Genomic DNA, 13,924 nt, shown 5'->3' on the forward strand with positions numbered 1-13,924 from the left:
AATGCCTTTGCACACCAACAATGGTCGAAGAGCGTGGTCTGAGACTGGTGGGGGGGCTGCTTTTGGAGAGGCACCAACTTCCTCAGGCCAAGAGGGAAGAAGACGGAGCGGAGCCCCTTTCCATCCTCACAAGCCTTTCTCACTAAAGCAGCATCAGGAACAAGGCCAGCTCTCCCTCATCTTTTCTCTGGCGCACAACCTCCTCTCTAGAACTATTGTTAAAGACTTTTCTTTCTGATGGTTCAGTGCACACTAGCTGCCTTCCATGCACAGCATTATTAAAAATACTGTCTTTAAAATTACCTTCAGGTTATGGGTAGAAGTTATGTGTATATGAAACAAAAATGAATTTTGTACTTAACACTTGGGTCCCGTTTCCACAACATCTCATTATGTACATGCAAAATACTCCAAAATCCCAAACACTTCTGCTCCCAATAAGAACCATAGAGTTGGAAGAGACTTCAAGGATCACTTTGCTTGATAAGGGAGGCTCAACCTGTATTAGCATTATTGCATTTATTTATCCCTCATATTTTCCCCAAAACTGGACTCAAGTGGCACATTAATACACTTGTCCCTCCATTTGCTAGGGTTAGGGGCTCAAGACCCCCGTGGATGTGGGAAAAGCGCAAATAACAAAAACACCATGTTTTTACCTGAGAGGAGACCTCTCTAGGAATCTCTAAGTCCTCCAGGGAAACTCTGTGGCCAACGTCCGACAGACACTGGCCATAGAATTGCGCTGGAGGAGCTACAAAGGCCTAGTAGTGTCCTTTCTAGGAATCTCTAAGTCCTCCAGGGAAACTCTGTGGCCAACGTCCCGACGACACTGGCAACAGAATTGCGCTGTGAGGAGGAGCTTACAAAAGGCCCTTAGCATTGTCCTTTCTAGGCATCTCTAGTCCTCCAGGGAAACTCTGGGCCACAAGTCCACAGACACTGGCCATAGCATTGTCGCTGGGGAGCTACAAAGGCTAGCAGTTCTAGGAATCTCTAAGTCCTCCAGGGAAACTCTGTGGCCAACGTCCGACAGACACTGGCCATAGAATTGCGCTGGAGGAGCTACAAAGGCCTAGTAGAGTGTCCTCTCTAGGAATCTCTGAGTGTTTCACTGCAACCTTTAGTGAAAGTTGACCATAGAGTTGCACTGGAGGACCTAGATATTCCTAGAGAAAACATATAAATCAAATCCGTGAATAATCAAAGCCACAAATATGAAAGCTGCAAATATGGAGGGATGAGTGTATAGGTAAAAACGTGCCAGAGGTATTCTTTAAAACCCCGTGTAAACTATTAGCAACATTAAGACAATTTAAAAACATACACTTAAAAATGATAAAATGCAGTTTAAAAAACAGTGCTGTTTTTAAACAATGCAGGTTCCCCCTTCAAAGTCCTTCCCTGTTGAAGGTCTTAGCCTGGCCATGGAAGGTCAGCAGGAAGGGGGCCGTTCTGGCCTCTCGGTGGAAGGGAGTCCCAAAGGTCAGGGGCAGCCACCGAGAGGGTCCTGCCCTGTCTCCCCCCAAATGTCCTCCTCCTCCTCCTCTGAGCATCTCAGGATCTGGACAGACACCCATAGAGAGAGATGCCCTGCCAGCCTGGACCCAACCATCCAGGGCTTTACGGACCAGAGCCAGCGGAGCATTTGCAAGAGTGGGATTTCACTGCCCAGAGAAGGTGGCTGTGTCAAGGGGCTTCAGGAGGATGGAACTGGACAGGACACAATGGTCACTAGGGGGGTGCAGACCACACCAGGGGACACCCTAAATGGGGGGGGGGGGGGTGACACCATTGCTGCTCAAATACCTGTCTTTTGGCAGGAACATTGTGGCATTTGCCTGTATCTCTTTGAAATGCCTTAAGAAATACAGGTGGACCTCAGTAGGAGAAGAAAGGAGCCCCCCCAAAAGATTTTAAATTTCAAATTTCAAATTTCAAAATTTCAAATTTAATTTTTTTGAATTTAAAAAAAACCATTCTTTTAAAATTTTATTTAAAAAATAAAACTAATAAAATAAAAGAAAAGCTTTATTTCCCCTCCTCCTCCTCCTCCTCTTCCTCTCTGTCAGAAAGACAATCAAGGCGGCTTACAATTAAAAGAAAGCATACAATACTCAATATCCCAATTATTCCCTCCCTCTCCTAAAACTTCACTTAAACACATTAACCATTAAAACAATACATTAAAACGTTTCATTTTAACCAAATCTTCACTATGTATATGTAAATAGATATAGGTTTTCTATATTGTATGATATGTTAATTTGAAGGTATGATTTTTAATTTCGCTGGTTTATGTCGCAAGTGTTAGGATTTCATTCAGTGCTCTGTGTGGGAATTATGAATTTCGAGTAACATTAGTGCAAGAAAAGCATTGCTAAGGATTTTGTGTGAAATGGGAGGAGGAGGTCAAGACGGGGGGGGGGGGGGGGCCGGAGGGGGGGCCCCCGGGGGGGCCCCGCCCCCGGGGGGGGCCCGGGGGGGGGGGGGTCCCAAGGACCGCGTCCTCCTCCTCCTCCCAGGATGAGCAGAGAACACTCCAGATCAGGACTGGCTTGGGACCAAGTGGGTTTGTTGGTTTGGGGGCAGCAGATCCATCCTGCCGCTCCCACAGCTACTGATCCATCAGGAGCTCTGCTAGTGCCCAGTTTAGGAAGGGATCAGGTCCAGCACTGGCTTGGCTTCTGTATCACACCCCACGGAACTGGGTCCCCCTCCGCAGCCCAACAAAGCAACAAAGGAGAGGAGGAGGAAGCAATTTTGCATCCCTCCTTGCAATTTGCTCGCCTGTAGACCCACCCTGGACATCCGGAGACAGCAAAACCAGCTGGGAGGGTGGGTTGTGGGTGCGAAGCAGGGAGAAGCTTGCAAAAGCAGAGGTGTGTGCGTGGGGGGGGGGGTCCAGAGGGTGAGTGAGTGGGACGCGTCTGGAGCCCAGCGCTACCTCCAACCCACAACCCCATCATCCGAAAGTGTGGGGAGAAAGGGCAACGGGAAGGATGCCAAGACTGACCCATATCCAAGACACGCAGTGGGGACGGGGGGGGGACGGGGCGGATCTGTGGACCCGATTTACTTACATGGCAGAAATGTAAAGCTACAGGAAGGCCAAGGCGTGGGCAGGAGAGAGAGAGAAGGTTACAAAGTCAATGTGTTCCTGTCTAGGACTGAGAGAAAGAGACACAAACCCCCGGCCCAAAAGCCCCCCAACCGGAAACCCCTACCACCATCATTGCAGCCTCCCTAAGACTGGCATGGCCCTCCAGCACCCACCACCACCACCAAGCGCCTACTGGTGCAACTGGGCAGCTCACTACCAAGCAAGCCATAGCTCTACCAAGCTCCAGGGAAGAGATGTGTGCCAGTGCTAATGCCAGGGCTGCAGATATGGCAAAGGTGGGGATAGAGGAGGAGGAAGGAAGGCATTGCCCCCACATTCCCAGCATTGCAATAATTTCAGACTTCCAGGCAGTCATTCCCAGACTCTGGCCTTCCAGGGGTTTTGGACATCCCAGAATCCCAGACCGCTGGGCAAAATGGCCGAAGCTTCTAGGAGCTGAAGTCCAAAACACCTGGAAGGCCAGAATTTGGGGAAAACTGCAACTAAGGGCTGAGTTTGAGTGTTGTTTTGACTCCAAGTTGTTTCCGACTTACAGTGAATCTGAAACCTATCCAAGAACCTATTTTTGACATGATTTGTTCAGAGTAGGTTTGCCATTGCCTTCCCTTGAAGCTGAGAGAGTATTGCCCATGGTCAGTGGAGGCATTCAGGCAAAGTGACCAAGGGAAGAATTGGTCACAGCAAAGGGAAGACTTTTCTGGGTGCCAACTAGTTTCATGCCTCGCTCTCTGCAATGCTACAAATTTGGGAACTGGAGGAAAATTTCTTTGTGGGGAGAAAATTTTTCTTTTGGGGAGAATGCTCTCATTTTGCCCCTCCATAGCTGCACCCCTGGACTGCACCTGTCCCCCAAACCGCAGCACAAGCCGACAACCTACTTCTTACATACACCCAAAGCGCCTTAGATTTAAGTCCCTGGTCAAAGGAGGGCAGCTACCAACTACTGGGTGCAAAATACAAATTGAAGAAACATACATTTCCTCCCAGGAACGAAAAAGCACCCTCTTAACTGACCATCAGGCGCCAGGACTGGATGCTTTAGCCTCACACAGTCGCTTGTTTTATTGTCTTAAGTCAAACCTAACTGGAGCCTTTGCAATATCTGCACCTGCAGCATCAGAACTGCAAGCTGCTACTCCAGCTGCTGCTGCATTGCAACTCCCAGCAGCCACTTTGCCACCACTGGGACCCTGGAGAAATAACCCGGTGTGGCACCGCTTTTAAGTCTTCCTGGTTCAAGGCTATGGAATTCTGGAAGTTGGAGTATATTGTGGGGCCCAGAGCACAACATACTCCAACTCCCAGAATTCCATAGCCTTGAGCCAGGATGCTGAAAAGCGGTGCCAAACTGGGTTATTTCTCCAGTGTGGATGCAGCCCTGTTGTCTTTGGACTGCAGCTCCCAGCATCCCTGACCCTTGGCTATGCTGACTTAGGGGGCTGATGTGAGCCTCGGCTAGGCCCTATTTAATTTATCTATTTCATTTATATCCCAACTTTCTCCTGACAGTGGACTCAAAGCAACTCACAGCAAGATTAAAACAAGATCCAGGTAAAAATCTGGACATAAATATTGCAATAAACCTACCTCAGAACCCACAGAATCCGTGGGGCTGAGCACAAGTCAATGGGTCTATTCCAGTTTGCCAAAAGATGGTTGTCGTAGTAGCAGAAATGGCCAACATGTTTTGGCTCTCAGACTGAAAAGGCCTGGGTGCGGTTACATGCTGCGTGATTCAGATTTTAAGGTCTGTTTAGGGTTTTTAATACAGTACATGATAATCCATAACTTGTTTTAACTTTTTAAATGGTATAATTGTTTTTCAGATTTTATATTTATACACCTTAATGTTTTTGTACTGTTTTCAAATTGGATTGCTGCTGTTTGCCAATGAGTCCCTATATTGGGATATAAGATGATGATCATGATGATGATGATGATCATCTTCTGTGTACTTCATAATGTTTGAAATTAACTTCTAAGCATCCCTCTGAAGGCCTTCTGCGTATACAGACCAAAATGCACTGGGATTTTCTACTAACAAATCCACCATCTTCTGAACATCTTGAGATGTTTCTCCTTGTGCTTCCTATGGATTCCACTTCTGCTACTTTTCTCACTCTAGTTGGAATGAACCATTTCCTTTGGCGCATGGTGCATTTCTGCAGGTCACATCAGTGACAAATGGTTCTACGTCGCTTGCATCTAAAGTCCTTCAAAAACATGCTTATGTATCTGAGGGACATCTCCCATGAATGCAAACAGCTCAGGAGACCCAGGCTCTGCAAGTGGAGCGCTGGAAGAACTGGCCATGCTTTCGGGTCACAATCCTGGGACTCATTTCCGCAGTTTCCCCACCATTAGCCATCCAGGGATGGTAGTCCTGGGCTCCAGAGGCCACCAGATGTACTGTCATGCCCTGCTTCCAAAACATGAAGCAGTGGATGATGGGACCTGCTGCTGAACTGGACCAGGAGGAGGTCTGGCAGAGGGTCCTGCTGCCCATTCAGACGCAGGAGACCACCTACCCCTAAGTACCTTTGTTGAGTGGAGACAACCAAAGGAGAGCTTGAGGGGCCTCAGAGGATTTATGGGAAGCAGACACTAATTGAGCAAGAAATGTCTTGAGCTGCTGATCTATAAACTCCCAATCCTGCCCTCCAGGAGTTGTCCGAGAATATCTGACCTACCTAGCTCTCCATCATGTTCCTGATCTCTTTGCTTGACCTGGACTGTGTTTGTTGACCGTGGGTGCCCTTACCTGACTTGGACATTGCTGAACTCTGTTTGGGACTTTAGGCTTGTTTTTACTAAAGTAAAGTAAGTGCTGAACCGTAAGGTCCTCTGAGACTTTGCATCAGCCCTTTGGACTCAGCCTTTCCAACTGTTTAATGCTTAGCTCCAATGAGAATTCTGCACTGAGCTCAGGGGATAAAATAGAAGTTAAGCATCTTGGTTTTATTCTACCAGGATTTCTACAGAATTGTTAGCAAGGTTTGTGGGACACGAAGGAGAGGAGGAGGATGGTGAGCCATGGGGCAGATCCAAGGGGGAGAGAGAATGCCAAGGGAGGAAGAAACAATGGGGCAGAGCAGTCAAGTACTCCCCCCCCCCAAAAAAAGGTCTCTTTGGGGGGTCTTTGGCTTCTGAGGTTCCCCCAAGCGGCTGCTTACCCATTTTATATTTCTATTATTATTGCTTTGCTCATTGCTTCGCAGGGACTAGTCCCAAAGGATAAAGGCAAGCGTTGCAAGGCTCTGCTTCTCCACTTTACAAATATGCCATTCCTCACACCTTCTAAACCCTAAAGCCAGGCCCAAGGGTGCCAGAAGCCCCCCACAAAAGGCCCTTGGTGGGGTGCCCCTGACCTCCTGCCCTAAGAAAACAGCCCCCAAATGCCACTCTGGACACCCCCAAAGCATCCAGCCAGTCAAGTCCCATCTCTAAAAAAAGGCCTAAAGCTGCGGCTGAATCCCTTCCATCGTGCCCCCCTCCCAGAATTTTAAGACCCTTTTAATAAACAGAAATCTGCTTAAAATTAATAAAAATCCCCAGCACCCCACAGGGACCATGGGGCAATTTGGCCACATTTGGGGGCCTTCATGGCCAGTTTCACAAACCTCTGGTTGATTCCTGATTGAAAATAAAAAAGGTCTCCTGGGTCCACGACTCTCCCCCAAAACAGGGAAAAACTGACCCCCTTGAACCTAGGGCAAGGGGCATTGTTGTTAGTAATCCATATGCATACATATATGTCTATGTGTTGTTGCTGTTCCTCTGAGCCTTCAAGTCATTTCTGACTTATGGTGACCTTAAGGCAAACTGATTGAGGTTTTTTTGGGCTAAGAGTGTGTGACTTGCTTAAGGTCACCCAATGGGTTTCCAAAGCGGACCAAGGTAGTAGTCCAACGCTCACACCACAACGGCTCTTGCATATATATGTCTCTGTGTTTGGATGTAAAACGTTATTTTCCACTAGCGTTGGGTGGCCTTAGGCCCCCAAAATGGCCTGGAAGGGGTGCATCTGGCCCACTGCCTGCACTTTCCCCGTTCTGGTCTACAACTAGTCGCATTTCTTGTGGTCAAATCCGCTCTCAAGCAAGTCTATACCTTTTAACTTCTCCTATTTGGGGGTCACACACAAACATCTAGCCCCCCATAAGGTGCTTCTAATCCTCACCCATTCTAAGTCCTCATGGCCAGGGGAGGCCAAGCCTTTGTCCAGTTCCCCCAATTGCTCTTCTCCGCACCCACTGACCGGGGGCTGGCAGTCACCCCAGCATCACCAGAGAAGCCCACTAGCGCCCATGCATTGCGGACAAGAGCGGGCGGGTGAGCGGCCAGCCTCACAGCCCTCTCTGTCTCTGGACCAGCCAGGGTTTTCCATATAATCTGCAAAAGTGGGTTTTGCTGCTGCTGGACTTCAGCGTGGCTTTCATTCATTCCAGATCTGCCTCCTTTCTCACCTTCACTCCAAACCAAATGGTAGCACTCTAACCTGGATATTATAATAGATATTATAACCAGCAAGGTGTAGTGGTTTGAGTGTTGGACTATGACTCTGAAGACTAGGGTTCGATTCCTCGTTCAGCCATGGAAACCCACTGGGTGACACTGGGCAAGTCACACTCTCTCAGCCTCAGGGGAAGACCATGGCAAATGACCAATCTGAACAAATCTTTCTAAGACAAACCCATCATAGGGCTGCCTTTGGGTCACCATAAGCTGGGAACGACTTGAAGGCACACAACAAGAGCAACAAATTAGTATTTCTCAGTACTATTGTCCTGGCCTCCCTCTAAGGCTGAGAGGGTCACTCACTGCCCAGTCACTCAGGGGTCTCCATGGCTGAGCCTCCCAGGGCCCTAATCTGACCATCAGACCCAAGGAAATGCCTTCCAGCTCATGGGAACCACAATCCTGCTGAGCCCCAAACTAGAAATTGAAGACCACTCCTGGAGGCCCTCCACCAAAGGAGGGTGGTCAGGACATTAAATGGCAATTTTAGGACCCTTTTGCCATTGCAGCGGCATGCATGCCTCCCCTATATGGGTCTAAGGAGCAAAACTAAGGGGGCTTCCCACCACCCACCTCCCTTTCTGCCTCCTGCATAGCCTATCACTTGCAACTGGCAGGCTATACTTATACAAGGGGGGAAAGCAAGTGTCTGTCACAGGACTTGCAGCACTCGAACCCAGGACAAGAGTATCACTGCTGTTACTTTCCTCTTCTTTGCGCATGGGCAATGCTCCCAGTCTCCTCCCTCCACTTCTTCTCACAAACAAAGGGCAGGGCAAACAAAATGTGAGGGGTTGGAGGAGAGGGCACTGCCCTCCTCAAAGCCCACCCCCATGCAATTGGAGACCACTTCTGCTACTCTCAGGGCTGCCAGGTGGACTTTCTCCCCCGGACGGACAGTGGAGGGGCAGGAGGTGGCCAGAGTGTGCCAGGAACGGGGCTTTGGGGCAGGGAGGTCCATATGGGGGGCATCAGGGGGTCAGGGGAGCCTGGGAAGCAGCAAGGAAGGAAAGGGAGGTATTTGGGATGCAGGAGCCCTGGGGGGCCACTTACGAGTGGAGACCGTGGACACCCCCCTCGATCTGGGCTGACATCGTCCGCTTCTCGAACTTCAGTTCCCCCGAATACATCATGGACCTGGCAAGAGAAAATCCCAAGAGGGGCTTGGAGGGGGGCTCTTCCTTGGCAGCCCCACAAACTCCGAGAGCCCCCTGCTCCCTTTCTCTGAGCCCTTTTGTCTATTTTTATGGGTTTTATACTGTATATAAATGTTCTTTATTGTTTTGAATTTTTCTGAAATGGTAAATGTTTGGTCTGTGAGCCGCCTTGGGTCCCTCCAGGGGAAAGGCGGCATACAAATAGAATACATAATCACTGGACCCTCGTTTTGGGCGATGGAAGCCTTCTCCAAAATGGGAAGAGAGCAGAAGAAGCAGCCCCAGCCGTTCACGGATTAATGAAAAGATGCAAGAGTCCAAAGAATCCAGGAACACAGAAATTAGGATTAAAATGCCATTTTGGGGAGAAAAGACAGGACCGGAAATACTCTGAGCTACAGATGCAAACGAGATTCGCCAATGAGCCCCATTATGCCTCCTCCTCCGGCGCATACCGCCACCCGCGCCTTTTCTGCGCCAAGTCTCTTTTATGCAGATTTTTCTGAGTCACACAAGGAAAGTGACGCCACGTTCGCTGCCGAGATGCAAGAAAATGCTGACGTGGTTTCCAAAAATTTTGCCCATGCCTCCTAACCCCCAAATCTGCTGCTCCTTCTGAGCGAAAAACCAGAAAGGTTTAAGCAAGATTTCCAGCAGAGTTTTGCCTTTGAGGTCATGCAAAAGCAGCAGCAGGCGATCAGCCGCAGGGCAGGCATTTCGTTTAGCGTCGCTTCCTTTAAAATCCTTGCATCTGCCTTTCATGAGATCTCACACAAAACAATTAAACATCATCATGATGTGCGATAGCACAAAGGGTGACAAAATACATTATACAGTGGAAAGATGTGTAAGGTTGCATGGAACTCATCTTATCAGATTGTAGGATTCGATGTTCAAAGAGGCAGATTACATTGAAAATTGTGGTTTAAGAAGAACTGGAAAGAATATAGTGGGAAAACATGACTTCAGTAGACAATTAAGGGTTTTACGGAATGATTAAAAAGAAATTATACAATGTGTGATCGGAGAAAGGTTGGTAACCTATAGATTTACAATGTTTATACTGTATATGGAAAATAAAAACCAATTAAAAAAACAACCTTCCCCATAATTATTATTATTATAAATAAACCACTATTGAAATAACAGCAACTAGTATTTATTTTATTTATATAAATAAATAAACACCATTATTATTATTATTATTATTATTATTATTATTTGCTGAGCATGGTCACAATTGAGAATTTAAGAAGAAAATATGGTAAATTTATATTCCATACAAATAAATGGAAGAAGGATAAAGGAAAGGTTTTTGAAGTTATACAATTATATATTTACAAAGAGACACAAATATTAAAAGGTAAATCACTGAATAAGTTTAATTTAGAACGGGGAAGTTTTTTGTTATTTTTCTACTCTGTGTTTTCTTAAAGTTTGAAGGGATGGTTTTAATGAAGATAAACAAACAAATAAGAAATAGAATTTAAAGTGGTAAAAATAATTTAAATCTATCTATCTATTGGATTGATATCCTACTCTGCTTCCAAAATGGGATTTAAGGTGGCTATGGCACAAATAGAGTGTGACTTGCCCAAGGCCACCCAGTGGGTTTCCATAGCCAAGAGGGAATTCGAACCCTGATCTCCAGAGTCAGAGTCCATCACCCAAACCACGATGCCACAGTGGTGCTGACAGGTGTGTTACCTGTGAGCATTACAACTGTTGCACCCCTCTGCGACCAGCCCTCAAAATGCCTTGGGTGAGGCATTTTGGGGAGCAGCTCGGTCCCCCCTTTGTCCAGAGGGCTGACCCCAGAAGGGTCCACTCACCGCAAAATGGAGAGGCTCTTTGCACCGATGTCCTGGCAGCCATGCTGGATGCCCGCGATCATGTAGGGCAAGAACTTCTGGATGGAGCCCTTGTCCTGGATGGAGCCAGAGACCCCCTGGGCCACCTTCACCTTGTCCCCTTCACTGCAAAGCAAGGAAAGAGGCGGTGGGTGCTACATCTGGGACCCCTGCCCACACAGAAGCGGCCAAAGGCTACTGACCAGCAGGTGTCCGCTCTAAACCCCACCTGGAGATGGTCAGGAGGGTTGCCCTGGACACCCTTGGACCCCTTTCCTGACCGGCCAGGCACTCCTCTCTCTCTGCAACCTGTGGCCAACTTCAGAGGGCTTACAAAATACACATACAGTGGGCCCTTCCCTTATGTAAGGGGAATTCCATGTATGCTTGTGCTCCATTGAAAACAAAGCGGCACATACTCATGGCACTGTGAGGCGCGTCACATGTACACCATATGTCTGATTGACACACGGCTTCAGCATAAGCTTGAAGCTGCTTATAGTGCGCCTGCATATGGCATGGACATATTGTATTAGGAAACATTTTCTGCAATGGATGTGACTTCTAAAAATTATTACCCACCTGGAGGTGCTAACTGGACAGATGGCCATGTCTAGGGACAGGCCAACTCCACTGACCACCTGGAATCTGTCCTCCTCAAGCCTGACTCAGGCAAAGATCCAACCGTCCATCCTGCTTTGAGCACCATGCCCTGGCCACCATCTTGCACTGACCGCTGCCACATGCATCCTGCCCTGCTCTTCAGCTCTGCCTTCCAGGTCAGGTACTGAGTGTGAATCACGGGGACCATTTCCAGCTGCATCCGAAACGAGCCCCTGGCCAAAACGGCTGGAGCATCAACCCATGCCAAGGGTGGGTGAGATCTGGGGACCCCATTAAGAGGGATGGCAGGAGATGTTCCTCTCCTAGGGTGAACCCCACACCCAGGACCTGGCAATGCCCACAAAATGCCCCATGCCCAAGCTTTGCTATGGAGCAAAGAAACCCCAAAGCTTCATCTTCATCTCCTACTGTTTTTCTTTTCCTCTTTACTGGGAAACTGGGTTTTTGAAAAATAAGAACTGAAAGCCACAAACAGCATCTCTTTGGAGAGCATCCAGCAGGTCCAGAACAGGAGTCTAGCTGCTTCTGGCTTCCCCTGGGAGGGAGATTTGCAGCCCTCAACTTGTTCGCTCCCCCTCAAAAAAAAACAAACCCATTATTATTATTATTATTATTATTATTATTATTATTATTATTATTATTATTATTATCTATCCCAGCTTTCTTCCAATACAGGGACTCGAGGGCCTTAAAACCTGGGCAAGTTTCCATGGGAGTGTCCCTGATTGGCTTGTTCTGGAGCCCAGAGGGAGCCAATTAATCGCTTACAATCTATATTTACCAGAGTGATTAACAAACATGACTTTTTAAACATTACAGCAAAAATGTTTCAGCTTCCGTCTTCTTCTGTTGCTCAAAATAAAAATGGTTTAAAAGATTTTAAAAAATCCAAATCCTTTGAGCAACTGGAAAAACCAGAAGCTGAAGCATTTTACTGTAATATCAAAGAGTCTCATGGTATGTATGTGATTCCATGCAATGCTAGTTGCAACGCTTGCATCTACCCTGCAGCGACCTCACTCCGGATTCTGAGCCCACACCAAATTTTGCAGCCTCCTTCCATTTCCTCTTACCACCCCTTAAGCCACCACTATCCCTTATGCCCCCCCCCATGTCCTTAGAGACCAACCTTTCCCCTTCCCTCTTTCTCCCCACAATATGCCCTTCTGTGGGTCAGGTGAAGAACCCACACCTGGGAAAGAAACTCCATAAGGCTTCTGCATTTGCAAAGTAGCCTCTGTTTCCTGCCCTGGACAAGGTCTTAGGATTGCAAGCATCTTGTGGTCAGGGACCGATCCGCTTGTCCTCTGCAGGTCCTTGTGCACACACCTGGCAGAGTAGCAGCAGGTGCCAGCACTCGCACCCACACTTGACCGCCCCATCTTTTGCTTTAGCGTCCCACCGGCCAAGAGCCCTTTCCCCGAAAAGGCGCACCTGAAGTACCGCTTCTGGCTGCTGCTGCTCTTCTCCATGGCGTCCAGGGAGCCCATCCCGCGGTACTTCTTCAGCCGCACTCCGTCCGAGAAGAAGTACTCGCCCGGCGCTTCCGTGGTGGCGGCCAGCAAGGAGCCCATCATCACTGGGAGGAAGAGAGGAAAGGGTGGGAAGATTTAGTGCATCCGGCCAGAAATAGGCTGGGTTCAAATCCCCACTTGGCAAAAAAGTTCTCCTTCTCTCAGCATGGCTAGCCTACTTTGCAGGGCTGTTGGGAAGAAGATGGAGGGAGTTAGCAGGGAGATAGCAATGCGTGGGAACTCCAGCAGGTCCCTAATGCTGCAGCCAAATTGCTGACCAAAGATGGCTATAGGGACCATCCGGGATCCTTGTGAAGATAAAACCACTGTCTATACCAACCGGTTGGTATTATCTTGGAAGGGGATATGAATCATAGAATTGGAAGAGAGCACAAGTGCCATCCAGTCCAACCCCATTCTGCCATGCAGGAACTCTCAATCAAAGCACTCCTGACAGATGAAGAATTGTTTTATAGGTTAAACAAGCAGAGAAACATTGCTGTCACTGCTGACAAATACATGGTTATATAGCTGGCTAATGTGCAATGATGATTTCATATATTTTACTTATGTTAACTACAGTGGGCCCTTGTTCTCCGCTGGGGTTTGGTTCCAGGATCCCCTGTGGATACCAAAATCCATGGATGCTCAGGTCCCATTACATACAATGGTGTAGTAAAATGGTGTCCCTTATATAAACTTGCCAAGAAAACACTGTGATAGGTTCTCCTTAGGGTCTCCATAACTTGTCTAAAATAACATGGAGGCACACAACAACTCATAAAGTCAGTTTAAAAGCAGTGTGGCAGTGTGGTGTAGTGGTCTGAATGTCGGATGAGGACTCCGGGGGTCCTGAGTTCGAATCAAGTCCTAGCCTTGGAAACCCACGGTGGTGGCAAGTGATGCTCTTTTCTCAGAGGAAGGCAATAGGGGCAAACCTCCTCCTATGAGAAGTCGTAGTCGGCGGAAGACAAGAACACCAATTAAAGCATTTATCTATCGCCTCTCGGCCCATGTAGACCAAGGGAGCGATGGTCAATGAAGCATTCCTCTATCGCCTCTCGGCCCATGCAGACCAAGGGAGCGATGGTCAATGAAGCATTCCTCTATCGCCTCTCGGCCCATGCAGACCAAGGG

The 13,924-nt window shown here is 48.0% G+C and overlaps 1 protein-coding gene across 4 annotated transcripts in view; it reads right to left on the reverse strand.

Annotated features, from left to right (window-relative positions):
• The window catches only part of IMPDH1 (inosine monophosphate dehydrogenase 1), a 57,160-nt gene that overhangs the window by 3,909 nt on the left and 39,327 nt on the right, over nucleotides 1-13,924 (reverse strand). For 3 of the 4 annotated variants that reach the window (XM_042468707.1, XM_042468708.1, XM_042468706.1), the window contains exons 12-15: nucleotides 12,708-12,852; nucleotides 10,632-10,775; nucleotides 8,696-8,779; nucleotides 3,084-3,100 (exon numbers count right to left, since the gene is read on the reverse strand). In XM_042468707.1, the coding sequence (XP_042324641.1) occupies nucleotides 3,084-3,100; nucleotides 8,696-8,779; nucleotides 10,632-10,775; nucleotides 12,708-12,852 (390 nt within the window). The remainder of the gene's footprint in view (nucleotides 1-3,083; nucleotides 3,101-8,695; nucleotides 8,780-10,631; nucleotides 10,776-12,707; nucleotides 12,853-13,924) is intronic. The other variant, XM_042468709.1, reaches the window with a different exon arrangement.

Source organism: Sceloporus undulatus, chromosome 5, assembly GCF_019175285.1.
Source record: "Sceloporus undulatus isolate JIND9_A2432 ecotype Alabama chromosome 5, SceUnd_v1.1, whole genome shotgun sequence".
NCBI lineage: Eukaryota > Metazoa > Chordata > Lepidosauria > Squamata > Phrynosomatidae > Sceloporus > Sceloporus undulatus.